At 36.5% G+C, this 25962-nt stretch overlaps 1 protein-coding gene across 6 annotated transcripts in view; it reads right to left on the bottom strand.

Annotated features, from left to right (window-relative positions):
• Nucleotides 1-24896, bottom strand: part of ATP11B (ATPase phospholipid transporting 11B (putative)) — a 115596-nt gene extending 90700 nt beyond the window's left edge. For 2 of the 6 annotated variants that reach the window (XR_007408062.1, XM_049105625.1), the window contains exon 1: nucleotides 24604-24895. Coding sequence is in view for 5 of the 6 variants with exons in the window: in XM_049105625.1 (XP_048961582.1) it covers nucleotides 24604-24630 (27 nt within the window). In the remaining variant the exon portion in view is untranslated. Of the gene's footprint in view, nucleotides 1-24603 lie in introns of all 6 variants that reach the window. The other 4 variants (XM_025451515.3, XM_025451516.3, XM_025451514.3 and 1 more) reach the window with 3 other exon arrangements.
• Nucleotides 24897-25962: the final 1066 nt, after the last annotated feature.

Here is a 25962-nt window from a genome sequence, read left to right as displayed (position 1 = left end):
TATATACCATTTATCCATTCAACAAATCTTTATTGAGTTTAAGTACCATGTTGATCCATGCAGAATCATGCGACTTGTTAATTACTCAAGTAAATCATAATATGCTCCAACTCCATAAATAAATGAATAGACAAAGAGTTTGCATGCTACTGCTATAATCTATGGCTGTATTTCTCAAAGGGGTTCATCGGAAGTTTGCCAATAAAGGTCATAAAGTCATAAAGTTACAAGAGGGACAGACACACAGGTAACTGGAACATTAGACCGCACGAAGCATATTTATTCCACATTCACTCTGTAACCATGTAAAAAGAACAGTAAGTTACATACCATGTATGTAAGTTTTTGGGATAAATTAAAGAAGAAAAAAGAAATTTGTGGTTCTGAAAGAATATGTAAATCTTTTTTTTCTTTGAAGAGAGACAGAGCACACATGCATCTGTGTGCACATGAAGGGGGCGCAGAGGGAGAGAGACAAAGAGAATCTTAAACAGGCTCCATGCTCTGTGTGGAGCCCAATACAAAGCTTGATCTCATGACTGGGAGATCACAACCTGAGCCAAAACCAAGAGTCAGATGACCGATCCACCTAAGCACTCTAACAATATGTAAATCTTTAAGATGTCAAGACAATTGAGACTGAGAACCACTGATGCAGAATTTTATTTTTTGCTAAATTCTACCAAGACCGGAATGTATTACTACTACATCTAAAGTTAAGAAACAAAAAGCAAAACAGAGACTTCACCAAGTTATATATGTTATTTATATACATTACTATTACAACATCTCATTCATGGCCTTCTAGGAAGCAAATACTCATCCTTCTCTATTCATCTCTATTGGCTATACCAGTAATCACATACTAAAGTTTTGAAACTTCTTAGATTTCTACAATTATTTCAAGGGGATATATTGAGATATTTCAAAAATAAAATCAATTTTAAATTAAGCTGAATTTTAAATGCAGAATAACTATATTCCAAAATATCATAATTTAACATAATTCCAAAAGGAGAATGACAAAGTTTCCCTTATTTCCAAAGATGCTATAATGTCCACTTAAACATTTTCAGTTTTTTCAGGTGTTAATTAATTCACCTGATCTCATTCAATCATTTTATAATCAATGGTATGCCTATATGTGTATTTTTTCTACACAAAATAAATTTTATACTTATATTTATGACTGTATAAATTTTATATTAGTTGTATAGGGACAGCTAGATGTCCTTTATGGAAAAAACCTCTAACACTTCAGTTCATTAGCATCACCTTCTCTGCAACAAATTAAGCCAACCACAAACAATAAAAATATAAGAACAAAACTTCCCCAAAATAAAGAGAGTGACTTATAGAAGGATCTATAAATGGGTTTCAGGTCTATGAATCTCTGAAAATGTATGCAAATTTGCAAAAAGTGCATTTTTCTGGTGAGAGTGAGATTACTCAGCCAACAGAAAGGATGAATACCTACCATTTACATTGATATGCATGGAACTGGAGGGTACTATGCTAAGTAAAATAAGTCAATCGGAGAAAGACAATTATCATATACTTTCATTCATATACAGAATTTATGAAATAGTGCAGAGGACTGTAACGGAAGGAGGGGAAACTGAATGGGAAAAAATCAGAGAGGGAGACAAACCATGAGAGACTCTTAACTCTGGGACACAAACTGAGGGTTGCTGAAGGGGAGGAAGGTGGGTGGGGGATGGGGTAACTGGGTGATGGACATTAAGAAGGACACGTGATGTGATGAGCACTGAGTGTTATACAAAACTGATGAATTACTGAAAACTACATCTGAAACTAATGATGTACTATATGTTGACTAATTGAATTTAAATAAAAAAAGAAGCTTAAAACCACTTACCTAAAGTCTTGCTCTATAATCAGTTCTCCATCTCAATATTGCAGATTTTAAAAACACAAGAGAATCTTTATGTTTCAATAACATCTCTACTCTTTTTAAAAAGGAGTCAAAACAAACATGTTATCAAAATTAACTGTATAACTATACTGTTAGTATGAGGTTAAAGTACAGTTCCACACTTTTCTAGCAAGCATTTCACCACAATTCATAGCACTGAGAAAGAAGTACAGTCTGAACTTCCTAATCACTAGGTCAAGGCTACATGCCAGGGTTGGCACACATTACATTTTCTGTTGTCATCTCAGACTACCCATTCACACCTTCCATCCCTTAATGCTAGCCTGCTCCATTTTCCTCTGATTTCATCTTGCCCTGAGCAAAGAAACTGAGATAGATTAATGCTTTTCTAATCACCCTGATTCTATTTTAATTCCTACTAAAAAATAGCATCTACGCTTTGGAAGCACACAAATTTAAACTATTTAAAAATAAAAAACTCTCATGTTCTATAAAAGTATGAAATTCAAAACCTCTTTTCAGTCTGGATTTGTGAGTATATGTTAAAGTCACAGGTATAAAAAAAAAGTGGGTAAGGTGGAAAAAATCTCAGGATGGCTTCTTGGGGAAGAACTGACAACACATGGGATTGGTTTCAAAGAGACTCCTTCAAAAAAAAAAAAAAGATTTTATTTATTTATTCATGAGAGACACAGAGAGAGGGAGGCAGAGACACAGGCAGAGAGAGAAGCAGGCTCCATGCAGCGAGCCCAATGTGGGACTCGATCCCGGGACTCCAGGATCATGGCCTGGGCCAAAGGCAGGCGCTAAACCACTGAGCCACCCAGGGATTCCAAAGAGACTCCTTTTGTAACCACAAATTGTTGAGACCTAGGGAAATCAATCTAGCAAACAGCTTTGTAATTTTTAGAAGTTAGTCTTTGGCACATCGCAGTACTTGGAATGAATCACAACATTATACGTTTTCATACCAAATATACCAGCCTCTCCATAATCTTAGAATCTCAAAGATTTTATGAAAAATACAAACATTATGAATAAAAGCACTAGCAAGGGACTAAAACCATAGTCTTATAATTAAAATTGCTACACTTTCTTAACGTAACTAACAAAACATCTTTAGAGTTCACAATGATCAATGTAAATTTGTGCTTCTTACTCTTATGTGATCTATTTCTTTTAAAATATAAAGAAAAGGTTTCAAAACAAACCACACACCAAAAACCCCACCAAAACTAAAAAAAAGTTCAGTCAAAATTGCAATACCACAGTTTTTAAAATAAATGAATAAAAGCTTTATTTACATCACACACTTTATTGTATGACAGAAACTAATTTTTGTTGGATGTATGCTCCAATGTATAAAGGCACATGAAAATGGCCTAGCAAAAAATATGACAGAATGATATGAAGAATGACTTAATGTATTTTACCAAATCTATAAATTTAATTGTGAATTACTGTTTACTGGACATAGACTTTAAATAAAAGATATCTAGGGGATACCTGGGTGGCTCAGTGGTTTAGCGCCTGCCTTCGGCCCAAGGCATGATCCTGGGGTCCAGGGATCGAGTCCCACATCAGGCTCCCTGCGTGGAGCCTTCTTCTCCTTCTGCCTTTGTCTCTGCCTCTCTCACTCTCTGTGTCTCTCATGAATATATAAATAAAATCTTAAAAAAAATAAAAGATACAATATGAAGATACTGTAAGGGCAAGATAATTTTACACTGTTAATAGAACAAAGGAAAGTGATAGAGAATAACTTAAAATGCTTGTGATGTAAACAAACAAAAAAATTAAACATTTTTGTTTCATGTTGAATAATTTTCATTTTAGGGCTTAAGGTTGTCTGCCATTATCATACCAGTCTGGGCTTCTAGGAACTTTGGCTTACTGTAAGGGTGGTTAGGACTGGCTTTCTAACTATAAAATATAAAATTTGGAGTAATCCTGGAGTCTAAAATTCTTAAATCATCTGTCAATGCTTTACTACAGGAAGCTCCTCTTTGAGAGGTTAGGATATTCCTTCCCAAACTTGATTTCCATTCCAACATACATCTCCAGAAAAACCCTATTTATCCTTCAAGTTTCAGCTTAAGAGTTTCCTTCTCAGTGGAGCTTTACCTGGCACTCCTTTTTCCCCAGGAACAAAGGGAGACACTTGTTATTTATTATGCCCACCAAACCTTTTACACAGTCTCATTATGGATTTTATTACATGGACTAGTAATTGTTTGCCTTTATATCAATCTCCTCCTCCAGACCAAAAGATTCTTAAAAGCAGAATGTGCCAATTAATTAACAAATATTTATTGAATGAGCGAAATTCTCTAGTTTTGAGGTTCCAAGTTTAATTTTTAAATATCTTTAACAATAACTTTTCTACCAAATTGAATTTAAATGAAAAATGAAAAACTTTAAAAGTGATTTTGTAGAGTGAAATCCACCATTACTAGTAAAAGAGAGGCTAATAAGCTTTTCACTCTGCTGTTCCTAGATTTATATTGCTTTCATCAAAGCCATTTATTATAGCTTTACAGTTGGCTGGGGTTAATTTCTGGATGTCAAAGAAACCAACTTCTACTAGGGAAATGCAAATCACAACCACAATGAGATTCACCTATCACCCATTAGAATGGCTATTATCAGAAAAACATAAAAAAACAAAACAAAAACAGAAAACAAGTAGTACTGCAAGGATGTGGAGAAATTGGAATCCTTATGCACCGCCAATGCAGTAGAAATGTAAAGTGGTAGAGCCTCTGTGGAAATATGGAGACTCTTCAAAAAGAGTAAACACAGAATAATCATATGATCCATAAATTCCACTTCTGGGTACATACTCAAAAGACACGAAAGCGAAGACTTGAACAGATATTTATACACCTATGTTCAAGGCAGTATTATTCACAATAGCCAAAAGATGAAAGCAACACAAGCATTCATCAACAGATGAATGGATAAAAATATGGCATATACATGCAATGAGCTATCATTCAGCCTTAAAAAAGGAAATTCTGGCACAATGTACAACACGGATATACCTGAAAGACATTATGCTAAGTGAAATAAGCCTGTCATGAAAGAAAAATATTGTACGATTCCTTTATTTATTTTTTTCACCATACATTTGAGAGAAAGAGAGAGTGCAAGCACATGCACAAGTAGGGAAAAGGGCAGAGAGAGAGAGAGAGAGAGAGAGAGGAAAGAGATCCCTGCTTAGCAGGGAGCCCAAAGCAGGGCTCAATCCCATCACTCGAGTCAAAATCAAGAGTCACTTAACCTACTGAGACACCCAGGGACCCCATATGATTCGTCTTTTATAAGAAATAGCCAAATTCAGTTTGCCAGGTGTTTAGTGACTGGAGGAATAGGGAGTATGTGTTCAATGGTTATGGAGTTTCAGTCTGGGAAGATGAAAAAGTTCAGGACATGGATGGTGATGATGGCTGCATAATAATGTGAATGTACTTAATGCTACAAAACTGTGGACTTAAAAATGGGTTTAATGGTAAAAAAAAAATATATATATATATATACACATATATATATATAAAACCACAATTAAAAATACCTATTTCAAAAAAAATTCAATTTCATCCATTTGAAATTCTCTGATGGATTTGAAGAATCCTATTTGGATATAATTCAACCATTATAATTTTGAATGTCTTTTGTTTGTTAGACTGGTGATTTCTATGTATGGCAACAGGGTCATGATAAAAAATAAATGTGTGAGGCTGTCTTAGTTTCAAACAAATTTTAAAATCATAGACTAAAAACCCTAAATTTGATTTTTTGTTGTTGTTTTATCAGGTTGAACACTGCACAAAGAGTGAAACTGGTAAATCTTCTGTGATATTCAAATTAGAGACAGATGGGTAAAAATAAATTACTTTTTTTTTTTTTTTTAAGTGAAGAGAAAGAGCCTGCGCAAGTGCACACATGTGCACACATGAACACACGCAAGCGGGGGTCAGGGAGGGGCAGAGGGGGAGAGAGAGAATCTTAATACCCTGAGATCATGATCTGGGCAGATATCAAGAGTCAGACACTTAACCAACAGAGCCATCCAGGTGCCCCTAAAAAGAAATTTCTACCCAAGTTTCTCAAATACTTCTGAGCCTTCTCCTCCTCCCATCACAATCATACACAGCAGGAGCAATGAAGATGGCTTATAGATCCTTAGAATATCAAAAGCAAGGAGTTATAACTCTTAGGCTGGAGACGTGTAGTCAATCAAAAAACATTATTTTTTTACACAGTATATCTAAAGTTTAATATTTAAAAATTATCAAGCACAGCCACAAAATTCTAAACAACATGAAAAAGCATAACAAAGTCAAAGAATAGAGACACAGGGTGAATCCTACTTAGTTATTTAGGCAAGAATTGGTGCAGCCACCCTAACTTTTAACAAACCATCACCTTCATAGTCAGTATCCATTAACATTCAGGTAAGACCTTCCACCAGCAAAAAGAGTATGACTTGCTGAAAGCTGAGATAATGTTTAGCATTTTTAGCAATAAACTATTTTTAAGTTGAGATACATAGCTCTTATAGATATAAAACTGTTGTACACTTGATAGAATACAGTCTAGTACAAACGTAAGTTTTACCTTATATGCACTACAAAACCAAAAACTTCATTTGACTCTATTGTGATATATCACTTGTGTGTGGTGCTCTAGAACTGAATCCACAGTATCTCCAAGGTAATGTCTTTACACTATATTTTCAGCAGTCTGCATTAGTGGCCATGGATTCACAATGATTATAACAACTGATTATTATGTCTACTGAAATGATGACTGCACATTTACATGCTGAAATAGATATTATTTAATATAAGTATTTCTTTGTTTTTCCTTCATATAACAACTTCAGTTTTGATGTTGATTTTTAAAAGAAGTTATTAGTGTAGTCAGGTTATATATTTAAATTTTATCACAGGAGAAGAAGGGATGAAGCATTTATAAAATACCTGTTAGGGTCTGATAGGGTAGAAAAGCAACTAGGTACTAGGAAAACCAAAATATAAGTTACAAGTATTCGCTGTTTTGAGTCTATAACAGAATCCCTCAAGTTAGAAGCTGCAACTTTCACCAGAGCAGTACAGTATAGCCAGTATTCATACCAGGAAGCCACAACAAAGATTACCAAGTACAGATTTTAACAGGATAATGTATTAAGTAAAAAATTATAAACAATAACAAAAATATATTGAAGTTAAGAAATAGAGATGCTAAGTGAATCCTATTTAGCTATTTAGACAAGAATTGAAATAAAAAGAAAACAGCAGGGTGGAAAAATGGTAATTGTCTTGTTAATCTTATATGCTGAGAACCTAAGAAACCCGTTTCCGAAGAAAATAAAACATGTCTATACAAGGTTAAACAAATAGGACCCAGCAAATTTTAAAACTATTGCTCCAAAAATTTAAAAATTAAACTTTAAGCAGAGAAATTATTATTTAGCAACACTGGGTCAAAATGACATAATTCTAAGAATGTATTTTTGAAAAAACAGTATAGACTATTTTAGCCTATTTTCTGTTCTTCAAGGAAGCAAGCAGTTCATTTACCCTGCATATTAAAATTGTACTGATCTGCAATTCTTGACTTCTACATGTAATGAAAAGAATTTACTTTAGCATTCAGAGTATTTACTGAACACTTTCTATGTGCTCTGCAATAAGTTAAGGACCACTGATGATAAAAATAGATGACTAAGTCCCCACCCACTTGGAGCTGATAAAATGTTAGTGATTTAGGCCTTATTTACCTTAGATATCACCTAATTTCCTATTTCCACACTCGTATTTAACATCAGAATACAATTATTTTCTGATTTCAATGTGGGACACCCTACATAAATATGTAGAAAGCAATTGGATATTTTTGTTTAGATATCAGGAAAGAGAGTTGGACTTGAGATTGGAACCCAACAAGCATAATAATGACAGTTAAAATTTAAAAAAATGTATAAGACTGCCTATTATGAGTGTACAGAGGAAGAAGAGAATAAGGACAAGAGATGGAATTCTTAAGGCTATTACTTAAGATACACGTGGGAGAGAAGGAATAAGCAAAGGAGAAAGAGCACCAGGCAGGAAGGAAAACAGAGAACTGGTATGGCAGAAACACAGGAAGAAGTTGCAAAAAGGTATTATTTCATATGCTGTAAAGAGAGATGAGAACAGGAAAAAAAAAGAATGCTGAATTTAATAATTAGGAAATCATTGGTGGCTTCTGTCAACATAGTTTGAATAAAGTTAAAAGGGCTACAATGGATTGATTGAATGGGGGTGAAGAGAAGAGTGGGGAAGTGGGGGATAGTAATTAACGATAGCTGGATCAAATGAAAAAAAACTTTTTTAGTTTAAAAGAATCATATATTCATTCAGGGTTGAAATGAAAGATTTGATAAAGAGGCAGAAAAGTTATAGAAAAAATTACTGAAGGATCAAGGAATTGGTAAGTGTAATAGGTTATCCCAGATGGGATTTTGAAGCAAAAAAAAAAGAATATTAGTGACAAACTAACAATATCTGGGACGACCGGGTGGTTCAGTGGTTGAGCGTCTACCTCCAGCTCAGGTAGTGATCCCAGGGTCCAGTATCAGGCTCCCTGCGGGAGACTGCTTCTCCCTCTGCCTCTTTATGTCTCACATGAATAAATAAAATCTTTTAAAATAAAAGAAAGAAAAACTAACAACATCTGAATAAAGTATGGAGTTTAATAGTAATGTATTGGCTCATTAGTATAACTGTAGCCTAGTAATATAAGATGTTAACAGTAAGAGAAATTAAGTGTGGGGCACTTATGAAGCTCAATCAGTTGGGCATCCTGCTCTTGATTTTGGCTCAGGTCATGATCTCAGACTCCTTGAGATCAAGCCCTGTGTCTGTCAGGCTTGATTTGATATTCAGCGGGGAGTCTGCTTCTCTGCCCCTGCCTGGGCTCACAGGCTCTCGCACATGGTGTGTGTATGTGTGTTTGTCTCTGAAATAAATAAAATCTTACTGTAAAAAAAGAGAGAGAAACTGGGTGAAGGAAATCTACAGGAATTCTCAGTATTACCTTTGCAACTTTTCTGTAAATCTGAAACTATTCTAAGATTAAAAGATTTATTTTTTAAAAGAAAAATACAAGTCTTCAAAAACAAGTACATCTATAAATTTTAGCAAGCAAGCAAACACACACACACACACACACACACACCACAGCCATAGATACACAACACTGGCCTAGTTTTTCTCATTTTGCATAGATCATTGGCAATTTTATCTCAATTTACAGGAAACATCATCATTAGGAAACGCATGACCTAGGAGACATTTCAAGATTGTTAAAAGCATCTTTGATTACTTAAGAATTTTTACTTTCACTGACTCCTCCTAATAAATTCCTAAGTTTATTTTTTTTCAAATTCTGCAAATATGTGCTGGAAAAAGAGCTGATCAACACTGGCAGGTGGGTACTGCACCAATTTCCTTTAAAGTTACATAAATAGGGCAGCCCCGGTGGCTCAGCGGTTTAGCGCCGCCTACAGCCTAGGGCGTGATCCTGGAGACCCGGAATCGAGTCCCACATCCGGCTCCCTGCATGGGGCCTGCTTCTCTCTCTGCCTGTGTCTCTGCCTCTCTCTCTCTCTCCTCTTTGTGTATTCTCATGAATAAATAAATATTTTTCTGGGATCCCTGGGTGGCGCAGTGGTTTGGCGCCTGCCTTTGGCCCAGGGCGTGATCCTGGAGACCCGGGATCGAATCCCACGTCGGGCTCCCGGTGCATGGAGCCTGCTTCTCCCTCTGCCTATGTCTCTGCCTCTCTCTCTCTCTCTGTGACTATCATAAATAAATAAATAAAAATTAAAAAATAAATAAATAAATAAATAAATAAATAAATAAATAAATAAATAAATAAATATTTTTCTAAAAAAAAAGGTTACATAAAGAGAGCCACAAAGTCAGAGGGTCTCCTGCATATCTACTTTGAGGCCAATGCCTTTACGTTTAAATTTCAATAGGAAAACACACGTTAGAGAATCACTTCCCTGTATTTCAGTAGTAAAGAGTCAAGTACACCTTCACATCTTTGTTAGCATTTTTCAAATTTGTATATTAAAGAGCACAGTGGAGAACTGAGATAAGCAACAATATCTATATTTCCTTTGTAGTCCGGGAGGTGCAAGAGCAAAGAAACAATTTCCTAGGTAACAGATGATTAAGATCTGAACTGACTATATACTACTTAAACGTTATCTGCCAAATGCACTTATCACAAAGAATTCTTCAAAGCAAAATCTTAGAATACCAATATATTATACATGTTTTCATTGGGAAAAATGTGCTTGATACTATATGAGGCACTGAACCAAATTTTGGTAAAATATCCGAATATTCTGAGATACCAAACTACTTAGCATATCATTATTATATTATCCTGTAATTTAATTTTTAAAAATTCAATTTATAAATATTACGAGCATTGACTATATACTAGGTACTATGCTTGGTATAGTGAAACACCAAAATAGAAGTCAGGGCCTCTGTTCTGGATAAAATTTCATTTAGAAAAACTAAGGCCTCTTAATAAGCACAAAAAAAGAGAAACAAAATATCAAGTAAAATGAGTAAAATTTTGACTGAAATAGCAGTTAACTCATTAGATGACTGACTCACTTTTTTCTCTATAGAAAATGATCAAATACATCCTTCTGAAGAGTTAAATGTATATAGCACAATTCCATTACAGATGTAATAAAAGTTTATTAACTTTTATTAAAACGGATAACATATTTTTTCAGCAATTCCAATTTCTGTTTTAACACAACAAATTTGTCAAACTTCAAAATAATTTTTTGAGTTCCTAAGGTTCAAGACAAAAAGGAAATTAAAAACTTGAAAAACTCTCAAAAAAATTTGCCATGTTGCTCAAAACCGATTTATAGGTATTGCATTTATGGTAGATAACATTTTCAGGAGAAGCTATACATTCAGGTACATGCAAATCCTAACTTTTTATGGTACTTAAAATATTAAGTCAACTTATGAATGGCCATTGCTGAATGACTACAGGAACTCTTGATCACATCTCTCCTTTTCCTCTACAACGTGTCACTCCAGAGTACCCCAGCCACCTTCCCTTAACTCCTTTTCTAGCCTTGCCTCACCATTGAACAGATTTAAGATGGCAGGATTGGGAATGAGAAATACAGAGAAAACTGCTGCTGTTGTTAACATTCTTCTACACTGCTAAACACCCTGGAAAAACTCTCTGGGTTCAGGTCTTGCCGCTGGTATTTATTAGCTATTGACCTTGGGAAAGTCCACACTTTGAGCTCTTCCCTTTTCCTCACAAAGTAAACATGGATAAAATACTTTTCTTTTCTTTAATTAAGAAGATGTAGCTAGGGTTAAAATAAGACAACCATTTCTATACTCAGGGGCTGAGCCTTTGGGATTCTGTATCTGGAAATAGGCAGCTTGAAGTTCAGCTCCTATGGCATGATATGGATTAATAGCACCCCTTTGTACCTGGGTCCTAGAGTCAGGTTCAATTGAAAGGAAGTTGAAAAGAGCTTTGTACCTTTAAATATGTATAAAACCTCCAAAGAGATAATATCTATTTTTTTTTAAAAAAAAGAAAATATTCTGAGAAAAATCAAGCAGATATGCATCAAGAACAGATGAAATTGAAAGAGGTCCAATAAATTCTGGAAATAAAAACCAATCATTTAGATTAAATATCTGAGGACAGGATGAACTCTCGACGGGACACAGGCGAGAGAATTAGTGAACTGGAAGCTAGAACTAAGGAATTTAAAGTGAAAGCAGCACAGAGAAAATACATGAAAAATATGAAAAAGAAGTTAAAAGACACAGAAGACAGGTTAGTATCAAGTAAGAGTTCTTAGACTGAGAAAAACTCAGGTTGAGAAGCAATAGTTAAAGGAAGAAAACAGGCTGAAAATTTTTCTGAGTCATAGTAATATAAGCCTTGAGACTGAAAGTAGACACAAGTGCAGAGCAGGAAAAGCATGAAAAAAAAATGATAGATATAGCAAAATAAAATTGCAAAATATCAAGGACAAAGAGAGAATCTTAAAATCAATGTGACACTGATTACCAACAGTAATGACAATTAGGTTAAAAACATATATTGTACCAGCATTTATAAATGTCGAAAGGAATGGAATAAGTAGTATCTTCAATATGTTGAGTGAAAGTACATGTAAATCTAGAATTCTTATCTACCTAATTAGTGTTCAATAGTGACTACAAAATAAAGACATTAAAACTAAAACAGATCACCCTTCTAAACCCTTGCTTAAAAATTACTAAAAGAAAAAAAATTACTAAAAGATCTATCTTATTAAAAATAAAAGTAAACACAGGGAGATGAGGTACTATGCAATAAACAATGGTGAGTAAAAGAAATCACTAAATCTTTGTAGAAAAATGAGTAACTGCCAAAAATTTAGAAAATGTTTTGAGAAGAAGAACTAGGACATACATTATGGGAAAAAAAATATTTGCAAGTCATATATCTACAAAGGATCATGTATCCATAATACAAAAAATTCTTACAACTCATTAAAAAAATTTTTTTAGTGGACAAAAAGATCTGAATAGGCATTTTTCCAGAAAAGGCTAATATGGACATGTAAAGATGTTTGAGATCATTAGTTATTAGCAAAATTTAAACCAAACCACAATGATGTTCATTCCCACCAGGATAACTATAATTAAAAAGACAGACAAAACTAAGTGTTGACAAGGATATAAGACACTGGAACCCTTATACATTGCTGGTAGGAACGTAAAATGGTGCAGCCACTCTGAAAAACAGTTTGGCAATTCTTCACAAAGTTAAAGACGGAGTTACCATATGACCCAATAATTCTACTCTTTAGGTATACAGTCAAGAGAAATGAAAATATACATGGACACAAAGACTTGTACATCAGTGGTCAAAGCAGTGTTCTATGCAATAGTCAAAAGATGGAAACAAACTAAATGTTCACTAACTGATGAACATATAAACAAAACGTAGTATATCCATATAATGGATTATTATTTGACAATAAAAAGGAATGAACTACTGATACATGCTATGACATGGTTGAACCTTGAAAACATTATGCTAGGTGAAATATTATGCTAGAAAACAGTCACAAAATACCAAATACTATATGATGCCAAATACTATATGATGCCATTTCCATGAAATGTCCACAGTAGGCAAACTGATAAGAGGTGGAAAGTAGATTAGTGATTGATTAGGGCTGGAGACTAGAAGTCTAGGGGAATGGAAAGAGTAAGTTGGTTGGCAGAGAGTTTCTTTTAGGGGGTATAAAAATGTTCTAACAATGAAATGTGGTGGTGGCTGCACAATTCTATGAGTATACTAAAAAAAACTGAATACTTAAATGGGTAAACTGTATGGTATGTGAGTTAAGTTTTAACAAAGCTGGTAAAAGGGAAAAAAAGAGAATTAAACTATTACATAATAGTATTGTGGAAGGTGAGAGAAGAAATACTGGAGTTAAAACTCAAATCCCTATATTATTTGTAGGTGGATAGAGATACTCAATATACAGGCATAGGTAGAAAATAATAAAATACAATCCATAGCTTCTACTTCATCTAGAAGAAAAATATGAAAAGGAATTTATCAAATTCAATACAAAGCCAATCAAAATCCTAGACAGATTCTCCACAGAATTGGACAATCTGATTATAAATAGCATATGGAAGAGTAAAGATTAATGCAATTCTGAAAGAAAAAAAAGGACTGCTCAGCCAGATGTCAAGACTTATAAAAATATTATAATTAAGACACTGCGTAACACCCCACTTACATAAATGGATAGATGATCAAAACAAAATCAACCAGGAAACTTGTTGGCTTTGAATGACACATTATATCAGATGGATCTAACAGATATATTCAGAACAATATGTTGTTCTGAATACACATTCTTTTCAAGTGCACATGGAACATTCTCCAGAATAGATCACATATTAGGCCACAGAACAAGTCTAAACAAATTTAAAAAGATCAAAGCCATACCATACATCTTTTCTGACCATAATGCTATGAAACTAGAAATCAACCAGAAGAAAAAACCTAGAAAGCACACAAATAAATGGAGGTTAAATAACATGCTACTAAACAATGAATGGGTCAACCAAGAAGTCAGAGGAAATAAAAAAATACATGGAGACAAATGAAAATAAAAACACAATGGCCCAAAATCTTTGGGATGCAGCAAAAGCTATCTAAGAGAGAAGTTTCTAGCAATAACAGGCCTACATAAAGAAGCAAGAAAAATCCCAAATATATAACCTAACTTTACACCTAAAGATTCCAAAACAAACAAAACCCAAAACTACCAGAAGGAAAGAAATAATAAAGATTAAAGCAGAAATAAATGAAATTAAAACTTAAAAAAAAAAATAATAAAAATAAAACAGATCAACAAAATCAGGAGCTAGTTCTCTGAAAGGATCAAAACATTGATAAACCTTTAACCAGACTCATCAAAAAGAGAGAGAGGAGAGAGAGAGAGAGAGAGAACACAATACATAGAAAGGAAAGGGGAGAAATAACAACTGACACCATAGAAATACAAATACAAGATTTTATAACAGAATATTATAAAAAATTATATGCCAACAAATTGGACAACATAGAAGAAATGGATAAATCCCCTAGAAACATATAACCTCATAAAATTGAATCAGGAAGAGAGAGAAAATTTGAACAGACCTATTACCAGCAGTGAAATTGAATCAATAATAAAAAAAACTCCCAATAAACAGATGGAGCAGATGGTTTCACAGGTGAATTCCAACAAATATTTAAGGAGGAGATAACACCTATTCTCAAACTAGTCCAAAAAACAGAAGAAGAAAAAGTTCCTAATTCATTCTATGAAGCCAGCATTACTCTGATACCAAAACCAGATAAAGACAGTACAGAAAGAGAGAACTACAGGCCAATATCTCTGATGAACATAGATGCAAAAATCCTCAACAAACTATTAGCAAACCAAATCCGATGATACATTAAAAAATTATTCATCAAAATCAGTGGAACTTATCCCTGGGATGCAAGTGTGATCCAAAATTCAAAAATCAATGTGCTATATCACATCAATCAAAGAAGGGAAAAAAATCATATGATCATTTCAAGAGATACAGAAAAAGCATTTGACAAAGTACAACATCCATTCCCGGTAAAAACCCGTAACAAAGTAAGATTAAAGGGAACATACTTGAACACGACAAAGTATATATATATAAACCCCACAGCTAACATCATATTCAGTGGGGAAAAAATGAGAATGTTTTCCCTAGAATCAGGAACAAGACAGGATGTCTACACTCAGCCCTGTTATTTAACATAGTATTGAATTTCAGATAGTACTGGAAGTCCAAGCCACAGCAATCAGACAAGAGGAAGGAATAAAAGGCATCCAAATTGGTAAAGAGAAAGTAAAACTTTCACTATTTGCAGAAGACATTATATTATATAAGGAAAACCCTAAAGAGTCCACCAAAAGAGTACTAGAACTGATAAATGAATTCTTAACTAAGGTCACAGGACACAAAATCAACGTATAGAAATTCGTGGCATTTTTATGCACTAATAATGAAGAGAAATTAAGGAAGTAATCCCATTCACAACTGTGTTGAAGATAATAAATTACCTTGGAAAGAGGTGAAAGTCTACTTTGAAAACTGTAAAAGACTGATAAAAGATATTAAGACAACACAAAGAAGTAGAAAAATACTCCATGCTCAAGGACTGGAAGACAAATGGACTTGACAAATATTCTCAAAATGTCCATACTACCCAAAGCAATCTACAGATTTAATACACTCCCATCAAAATACCAACAACATTTTTCACAAAACTAGAACAAATAATCCTAAAATTTGTATGGATCCACAGAAGACTCCAACAGCCAAAACGATCTTAAAAAAGAAAAACAAAGCTGGAGGTATCTGAATTCCAGATTTCAAGTTACACTACAAAGCTGTAGTAATCAAAAAAATATTGTACTGGCACAAAAATAGGCTCATAGATCAATGGAATAGAAAGCTCAGAAATAAACCCATGTTTATATGATCAATTAATTTTTAACAAAGGAGTAAAAATTTGCAATGGAGAAAAGACAGCATCTTCAACAAATGGTGTTGGGAAAACTGGATGGCTACGTGCAAAAGAATGAAACTGGACCACTGGCTTATAACATATACAGAGATAAGTTCAAAATGGATTAAGGACCTAACTGTGACACCTGAAACTATAAACATTCTAGAAGACAGAAAAGGCAGTAATTTCTCCAACATGGGATGTAACAACTTTTTTCTAGGTATGTCTCCAAAGGTAGAGGAAATAAAAGTAAAAATAAACATTGAGACATCAAAATGAAAAGCTTCTGCACAGCGAAGGAAACAATCAACAAAAATAAGACACCTACTGAATGGAAGAAGATATTTGCAAATGACTTATCTGGTAAAGGGTTATAGTATATAAAGAACTTATATAACTCAACATCCATAAAACTAATGATCCAATTAAAAATGGGCAGAAGACATGAATAGATATTTCTCCAAAGAAGAAATACAGATGGTCAATAGATACATGAAAAGATGCTTAACATCACTCGTCGTCAGGGTAATGCAAATCAAAACTACAATGCGATATCAACTCACACCTATCAGAATGACTAAAATAAAAAACACAAGAAACAAAAGGTGTTGCAGAGGATGTGGAGAAATGGGAACCCTTGTGCACTGTTGGTGGGAGTGCCAACTGGTGCACCCACTATGGAAAACATTATGGAGGTTCCTCAAAAAATTAAAAATAGAACTATCCTATGATCCAGTAATTGTACTATTGGGTATTCACACCAAAAATACAAAAACTCTAATTCATAGGGATACATGCACCCTTATGTTTATAGTAGCATTATTTACAATAGGCAAATTATGGGAGCAGCCCAAGTGTCTGTTGATAAATAAATGGGTAAAGATGATGTGTTATAATTGAACTCCAATTAAAAAATTTTTAAAAAGATGATGTGTTATATATAGACAATGGAAAATAATCACTCAACCATTAACAAAGAATGCAATCTTGGCATTTGCAACAAGTATAATGCAAGTATAATATCAGCAAGTATAAAGTTAAGCAAAGTAAGCCAGTCATAGAAAGACAAATACCATATGATCTCACTTAAGAAACAAAACAAATGAACAAAGGGAAAATAATGAGAAAGAGCCTAACTAAGAAACAGTCTTAACTATAGAGAATACACTGATGGTTACCAGAGGGAGTGGAGTAGGAGGATGGGTAAAATAAGTGAAGGGGATTAAGAGTATACTTATCATGATGAGCACTGAGTATGTATAAAATTGCTGAATCCCTATATTGTACACCTGAAACTAGTAATAACACTGTATGTTAACTACAATGGAAATTAAAATTAAAAACTTAATAAAAAAGTGCATTATTGGTGCACCAGATCAACAGGTGAATGAAACTGAATACAGAACCTAGGAAAAGAACACGCTATGTGAGAGAGAATGCTGGTAATATCACAGAGAAAGTAAACAATATCCATTAGTGGTGAAAAGATAGCTCATTCAATAAAAAGCACTAGGACAAATAACTTTCCATATGGGAGAGAATATAGTAAATTCCTTATTCTATAGAAAAAAAATCAATTCCAGATATACTAAAGTCCTAAATGTTAAAAAACTAAGTTTTAAGACAATTTGAAGAAAACACTAGGAAAAAAGCTCTATGATCCTGGTATATGAAAAGAATATCTAAATAACTAATAAAAAACAAAATCATTAGTCCTAACAAATTTACCTACAAATTTAAAATTTCTCTATCAAAAAAGATACTATCAACAAATTTAAATATATACAAGGGACAAACTGGAAGAAAATATTTACAACAACCACAACAAAGAATTAGAATACAGACTACTGAAAGAACTAACAGGGAAAAGACAAACTATCCAAAGAAAAATGAGCAATCTAATCATATGAATGAAATACAGGACACTTGACTCTCACTAGCAATCAGGAAACTAAATTAGAACAAAATAAAATACAATTCACATCCATCAGATTGGTAAATTTCTTCAAGTCTGACAGTACAAAGTGTTGACCAAGGAGGTAGGGAAAGGGGAACTCTCACGTTTTGGAAACTAATTTGGCAATACATGTAATCATCGTAAAGTACACACCCCATTACCCAGCAATTCCACTTCTAAGTATTTCAATTAAAAAAACTGGGCAGCCTGGGGGGCTCAGCAGTTTAGCGCCGTCTTTGGCCCAGGGCCTGATCCTGGAGACCAGGGATCAAGTCCCACGTCGGGCTCCCTGCATGAAGCCTGCATCTCCCTCTGCCTGTGTCTCTGCCTTTCTGTGTCTCTCATGAATAAATAAATAAAATCCTAAAAAAAAAAAAAAAAAAAAACTATAAATAAGAATGGCCACTGCAACAGTTTTTGTAAGAGGAAAAAATGACAACAATCCAAATATCCATTTAGGAAGAGACTCCTAGAAGACCGAGTAGGGCAAGGTTGCTTTATTTTGTAGTTTGAGAGCCTAGGAACATGTTATCACAGATTAGATGTTCAGAAAATATTCGAGTGAATGAATAAATAAATGAAAAATTTAGAGAAAATTTGTTATATGGGGAACTAAAACTAGACAAAAATCTTTGCCTTCATGAGATAAAGGACACAAGTAAATTACAGAATATGTTAAATAGTAGTAAGTGCTTTTAGAGAAATAAAAAGCAGGGGAGGTGGATAGGGAAGTACTGAGAAAAAGTTACTGTTTTACACTAAATGTCCAGAAAAGGCCTCATGCATGGATAAGTAACAATTGAATAAAGACTTGAAGGGAGTAAAGGAACCAGCAGGTAAGGGAATGGGGAGAGTTGGGGAGAGTGGCATTCCACGCAGATGTAACAGCCAGGGCAAAGATCCTTAGACTGAAGTATCCCTAACACTTCTGATGAATTGCAAGGCTGCCAGGGTGGATAAAGTGAAGTGAGAGAAGAGTGATGGGAGATTAGAAGTGGTTTTGGGGGGAGGAGGGGAAGGTGCACAGAGCCATACAGCTCAAGCACAGACGTTTTTACTCTGAGCAAGAATGCAAATCCTTAGAAGGTTTTAAGTGCAAGAATTACATGATCTAACTTGTGTTTTTAACAAGATCACTGTGGCTGATATGTTGAAAACAGACTGCAGGAATTGAAGGGATATTTAATGACAATAATAGCAATCATAAGGTTCTTTTGGAAAATCTAAGAAGCAAGGTCCCTCCCTACTTCTGTGCTGCTGTGAAACTTGGGTTCCTCTAATGCTTGACTTCCCTATTAAAAGAAAAACTGGGTATCTAAAAATATTTATCTAAAGATAGAGATAAAAGAAGCAAAGATCTAGGTTCTTAAACATGAATTCCTGATATTAAAACTTACTTAGCTATACCAAAATAAGAATACCACAGGCCTGTGCCTCCTTTTCCTACTCTTGAGAGAAAGACAAAGAATACAGGTACTTCTAAACTGACACTGAAATAAATAGGATACTCATTCATTTATTCAACCAACATTTGGTGGGTGGGTACATACAATGAATGGGTCAGCTGCTGTCTTGAGTAAAAGGGATATAAAGATGAACAAGATATGTCTCTGCCCTAGAATATTCACAGTCTAGCGAGTGAGATACCTAGGCTTATATTGTATGCTATACAGAAACACGAACACACTTTTAATATTATACAGCAGTACTAATATATATAATGTGTCACAAATGCAAGCCACATATACAATCTTAAAATTTCTAGTAATCACATTAGAAAAGTAAAAAGAGGGTCGCCTGGGTGGCTCAGTGGTTGAGCTTCTGCCTTCGGCTCAGGGTATGATCCTGGGATCCGGGATCGAGTCCCACATCAGGCTGCTTTTAGGGAGCCTGCTTCTCCCTCTGCCTGTGTCCCTGCCTCTCTCTTGCTGTGTCTCTTATGAACAAATAAATAAAATCTTTAAAAAACAGAAAAAAAGTAAAAAGAAACAGGAAAAATTAATTGCAATCTTTTACTTGACCCAATATATCCTAAATATTATTTTAACATGTAATCAATATTAAAAATTGAGATATTTTACTATTTTTTGTATTGTTGAAGTCCTGTGTGAATATCTTGATTCAAACTAGCCACATTTCAAGTGTACTAGACAGGACAGATCTATTTTCTAGAAAACTGAAAAGAATTTGAAAGTTACAAGTACAGGACAAAGTAAAATAGTAGAGGAAGGCATGAACATGTTCACATGTTGAAGGAAAAAGTAAACACACTATAGATAATTAAAGAGAATGTGGAGAGCAGGATGAAAGAACAGGGTTAAGAGCACAAGTGGACTGGTTAGTTTGGAAAAGAGGACAGTCACACCTTTCTTTGTGACAGGGAGAAAGGGAAGAATTAAAAGTGTGAGAGAACAGAAAGTTGAATAAGTTTAGTTTAAGAGCTTGCCATTTTTCTCAGTGAATCAGAAGACAATCTCACCGGCCCTTTCTCTACTGCCAATACAAATCTGAAGGCATTACTTTACGAAACAATTTAAGAAATACCCTGGTACGACAAGATCAAGTTGTATTTTTGTACAATCACAGTACTTGTGTAGCTTTCATCTGGAGTGGTCAATCTTGAATTTTGTTATTTTATCTCTAAACACAGAAGCAATAATACAGATTCATTCTTTCTTTCCTTACCTATTCATTTATTCAGCATACGTGTACTCAATGTCTACTCCATGTCAAGCACAGTGAGACACTGAACATACAGAGATGAATAAGGTTTACATTTGTATCCCCAGTGTTTAGCATTATAATGTCTGCACACAGTGCTTTAAAAGCACAGCATTACATTGTCCTGTAAGGAAATATTACACATCAACTAAAATATGTATCAGTGAAAACTTTCATTTAAAAGTCTAAAGAAAAAAAAAATAAAATAAAAATAAAAGTCTAAAGAAGGGGATCCCTGGGTGGCTCAGTGGTTCAGTGCCTGCCTTTGGCCCAGGGCCTGATCCTGAAGACCTAGGATCGAGTCCCACATCAGGCTCCCTGCATGAAGCCTGCTTCTCCCTCTGCCTGTGTCTCTACCTCTCTTTTTCTCTCTCTATATAGATGTATATCGTGAATAAATAAAATCTTTAAAATAAAATAAAATAAAATAAAATAAAATAAAATAAAATAAAATAAAATAAAATAAAATAAAGTAAAAAATAAAATAAAATAAAATAAAATAAAATAAATAAATAAAATAAAATAAATAAATAAAATAAAATTCTAAAGAAGGGATCCCGGGGGCTCAGTGGTTTGGCCCCTGCCTTTGGCCCAGGGCATGATCCTGGAGTCCCAGGATCAAGTCCCACATCGGGCTCCCTGCCTGGAGCCTGCTTCTCTCTCTGCCTCTGTCTCTACCTCTCTCTCTCTCTCTCTCTCTCTGTGTCTCTCATGAATAAATAAATAAAATCTTTAAAAAAATAAATAAATAAAAGTCTAACGAAGTATGGTGCCTGGGTGACTTAGTTGGTTAAACATCCGACTCTTTTTTTTTTTTTTTAAAGATTTATTTATTTATTTATGATAGAGATAGACACAGAGAGAGAGAGGCAGAGACACAGGAGGAGGGAGAAGCAGGCTCCATGCTGGGAGCCTGATGTGGGAATCGATCCAGGGACTCCAGGATCACGCCCTGGGACAAAGGCAAGAGCTAAACTGCTGAGCCACCCAGGGATCCCAAACATTCGACTCGATGTCAGCTCAGGTCTTGATCTCCAGGTCATGAGTTCAAGCCCATAACTACTACAGAGCCTAATGTAAAAAAAAAAAAAAAAAAAAATCTAAAGAAGTACTATCCAATAGAATTTTCTGTGATAATGAAAATGTTCTATTCCGAACTTTCCAATATGGTAGCTAATAATAAACATAAATTTTTAATTAATTGAATTTTAATTTTAATAGCTAATGTGGTTAACGGTTACCCTACAAATCCAAATATTAGAATACACTGAGTAGCTAATAGCATTACCACTATTATAATCAAGGTGCTGTCATCTCTAAGAGATTAATACATAATATGCTGTCAGAAATGAGTACACTATAAATACTAATTGTACCAGAAAAATACCATAAGAAATTTTGCTTAGGATTTTTTTAGTGTAAAATAACTCCAGCACTATGAGCAAAACAAAGAAAGGATGAACCAAAAAAAAAAAGAAAGAAAGAAAGAAAAAGATATGCTAATCTATTCACTCTACTTCCCCAAGGGAAAACATCAACCTTCTGAGTTTTCTCGGTGTGTCAGGAAGTGAAAATACTTTGTGGAGATAAGGAGTCCAAGATTTCCTAAATTAGAAATTACTAAAGCATAGGAATAATTTTTGTAATAAAATGACAAGAAACCTTTCTGGCAAGACAACCTAAGTTGTTGAAAATCAGGATTCATATAATGAATAAAGTGTTTATAATTAAAAAAAAAAAAAAAAAAAAAACCTGTCCTCACAATTTCCCAAAATTTGTCCCACTTACCTGAATTTTAAAAATGAACTTATTGCTAAAAGACATGGTGATTCAATCCATTGAGCCAATGGAAGTATAATCTAAACTAGACTTTTGAGTTGAATAATTCCTGGTGTAGTAACTAAAATAGATGTTTATGCCTGGGATAATAAAATATACTTTCATCACTCTGTGTATCCAGTATCCATAATGTATAATTTAAGTGACTGTACAAACTTAAACAGAGATACAAAGTCCTACATTGGCACAGATCTGATTACATACTTAGAAGATCTGATAACTTAAAAGTAAAACCAGTGAGGTGAGAGATAGCATTTTTTATGCACAGCAACTTGTTCAACTTGTTAATCACACAGTAAGGCAGTTGTCTTGTAAATTAACCATACAACTTCCTGCCCTTGCTTTTAGTTGTGTTCATTCGAAGCCATTTTTAAAAACATTACCAGGTTGCCTGTCTTGAAGATGAGAGTGGTTATACAACTGAGATTTTATTCAGGTTAACAGAAATACAAACACCTAACACTCAGAAGCAGTATCTTGATCTACTAGGAAAAGCTTTAGGAAAACCACTTTAGAATGATGTTCCTACCACACAAAAACAGCGTCAGATGAATAAATCTTCTATACATGAAGACTGGCGTGAGATCAGGCCTGTAATGATTAACTTCCAGAGCCAAGTTGTGCTATGGCTTATTGCAACAAGGCCATGGTGTTATAATGACATCATTAGCTTAGTTTCCTAATAAGGCATATATAAGGGATACCTGAATTTACAATTAGCTAAAAACAGGAAGCTAACTGGTTTGAGTGGCAGACAATTCCAGTTTTATTTGTTTTATTTTATTTGAGTGGTGCCCTTTGCAAAAATGAATTAACAGAAGGCTCTGAAACAGATTTAACATTAAAGTGCTGTTCTAGAGCAGGAAAAAAGAGGTATCTGCTTTAGTGCCACAAAATCTTCACAGTGTCACGAAAATCGTTTTTTGCTGCATTGCCTTTTAAAGCAGCACATGAAAACACTGAATTGTAGAAGCGTTGATGCAATTTAGAAATTAAGCAGCAACCAGCAAAAGACCTCATCACAGAGATAAGGTTAGGCTTCTTCAGCTAGGAACAATTTCTGTCCTTACTGTCACTGTCGCCTGGGTGCTGTATTTTCTGGGCTGTAGTTGCCAGGAGGCAGGAAAGATTTTTTTTTTTCCTCTCTCTGAATTAATTCTGAGAAAGGTGGAGCTTTTTAAATATGCCTTCAGTCAATCTAAGTTTTTTTTTTTTTTTCTCCCAGACGTCCCAGGAAAACTGAGAAGTTAACCACCGGTTCCAAACCTGTGTGGTTCAAACTGCTTTGAGAGATCGGCGGGGGGTGGTTGGTGGTGGTGGGAATGAGGTTCACGATCCTAAAGTTTGACTTGGGGGTGGGGTAAGGACGAGGTATGAAAAAAAAAAAATACAAAGTCTTTCATAACTTTCGTACACGGCTTTTCCGAAAGCAGACGGGGTGTTGGAATATTTTCTCTCCCCCCTCACCTAGGTCTTGAGTAAGATTTCTTTCGAGGCCAGTGGGTACCCTCGATACGGTCTCCTCCCTCCTCGATAGCTAACGCAACACCGAATCGTGACGTCCTAACAGAAAATAGTGACAAGTGGGAGCTGAGATAAGTCCTCTCCCTCCCCTCCGCTCCCCTCCGCTCCCCTCCCCTCAACGTGTCCCAAATTGTTGGGGGCAGGAAGCAGGAGCCTCCGGTCTCGCCGCTCCCTCAGGGCTGACGCGGAGCCCGCTCCGGAACCCCGCTGGCGGCCGCGGCGCCCAGGAGCCGCGAGAGCCGCGAGAGCCGCGAGAGCCGCGAGAGGCAGAAGCGCGGGCCGGGAAGCAGCCGCCTGCCGCCGAGACTCGTGAGGGAGCGCGCGGGGCGCTCGGGCTCCGGCTCGGGCGCCGCGCCCGCCTCCGCCGCGGCCTAGCCGGCGCCCGCGCCCTTCCCCGCGCCCCGGCCTCGCGGCTCCGCGCCGCCGGCCCTTCCCCGCAGCCCGGGCCTGAGAGGCCGCGCGGCGGCGGACGGCCGGGAGGAGAGGAGGCACTTACCAGCTGCTGCCGGACCCAGCGCCACATGCCCCCGCCGGCGCCGTCCCGGTCCCGCGGGACGCGGGGGCCGACGGGCTGCAGGTGGAGGCCGACGAGCCAGAGGGGGAAGCCGGAATGCCCCTCTGGCTGAAGTTCCGCTCGCCGCCGCCGCCGTCGCCTCACTCCCCGCGCCGGGTCCCCATCTCGCCGCGCCGGCCCCGAGGTCCTACAGGCGCGGCCCCGGCGCCGCCCCCGCCCGGCGCAGCTGAGCCTGCCGCCGCGCCGCAACCACCTTCATTATTGACCGTTGTCACCCGGAGCACCGCCACCACCCCACCCCCCGCCCGGGCCGGCCCCCGGCCCCACCCGGGCCCGCCCCCCGGCGCCCGGCCCCGCCCCCGGACGTGACGAAAGGGGGCGGCGCGGGCCGAGGGGCCTGGCGCGCGCGGCAGCGGTCGGGGGCTGGGCGCAGCCGGAGGGAGGGGGGGGCGGGGCCGGCAGCGAGCTGGGCCAGGTGCGGCTTCTGGGAAGCGGCTGCCGCCTGCGGTTCCCCCGGCCCCTCCTTCTAGGGGTAGGGGTGACATCGGGCGTCGCCGGAGTCTGCAGCTTCTGGCCGGCTCCTCCGTTTCCACCTCCTGTTGCAGGTCTGTGGCTGTCTGCCTTCTTTGGTATCCGCTTCCTCCAACACGCATACGCCAAACGCACAACCTCGAGCCCGTAGTGATAGAAAGTTAATTTCCAGAGGTCTCCAGTTCGGGTTCAATTAGATTGTCAAAGTCTTTTTTTTTTTTTTTTTTTTTTTTCTCGATGCATAACGCAGCCCTCTTCTTAAGCAAACCACTGAGCTGGAACTAGGGGAATCGTAATCATTGCCTTTAATTTTGAGAAGGGTTGCAACTGCCCTGTGCCTGGTGCAGTCTGGACCTCCGTTTCCAGGAGAATGCACGAGATGCTCTGTTTGCTGCGTTAAATCGAACAGGTTGCGAGGGGCTGGAGAGAAGCGGGGGGCAATATTTTGTATGGAAGGGTAATTGTTTACGGTTAACTGTCAAACTCCTGCAATCAAAAACACCCTAGAAGTAGCAAGACCTAGGTAAGATAAGGGTGCGGATAAATAAAGGAGGAATCTAAAAGCAACTAGAACAAGTCTTTGACTTGGAAGGCTGAAATGAAGCGCCAGATCTTAATTTGATCAAAAGCAACTCCACATACATCTTGAGTGATATATATAAATATATATATATAGGGTGCAGCAGTATGTTTGCTGAATTAAAGAACACTTCACCGACATACAGGTGTTTGTGGTTAAAACAATTTTTTTTTTTTAATTAAGAGAAAACAAATGAGAGGAAATGACCAGGCTAGTTATTGCATATATAC

The sequence above is a fragment of the Canis lupus genome, chromosome 34 (assembly GCF_003254725.2).
Source record: "Canis lupus dingo isolate Sandy chromosome 34, ASM325472v2, whole genome shotgun sequence".
In the NCBI taxonomy this organism is placed as follows: domain Eukaryota; kingdom Metazoa; phylum Chordata; class Mammalia; order Carnivora; family Canidae; genus Canis; species Canis lupus.
Note: the sequence above shows the minus strand (reverse complement) of the source record. Positions and strands in the feature narration are given on the sequence as shown.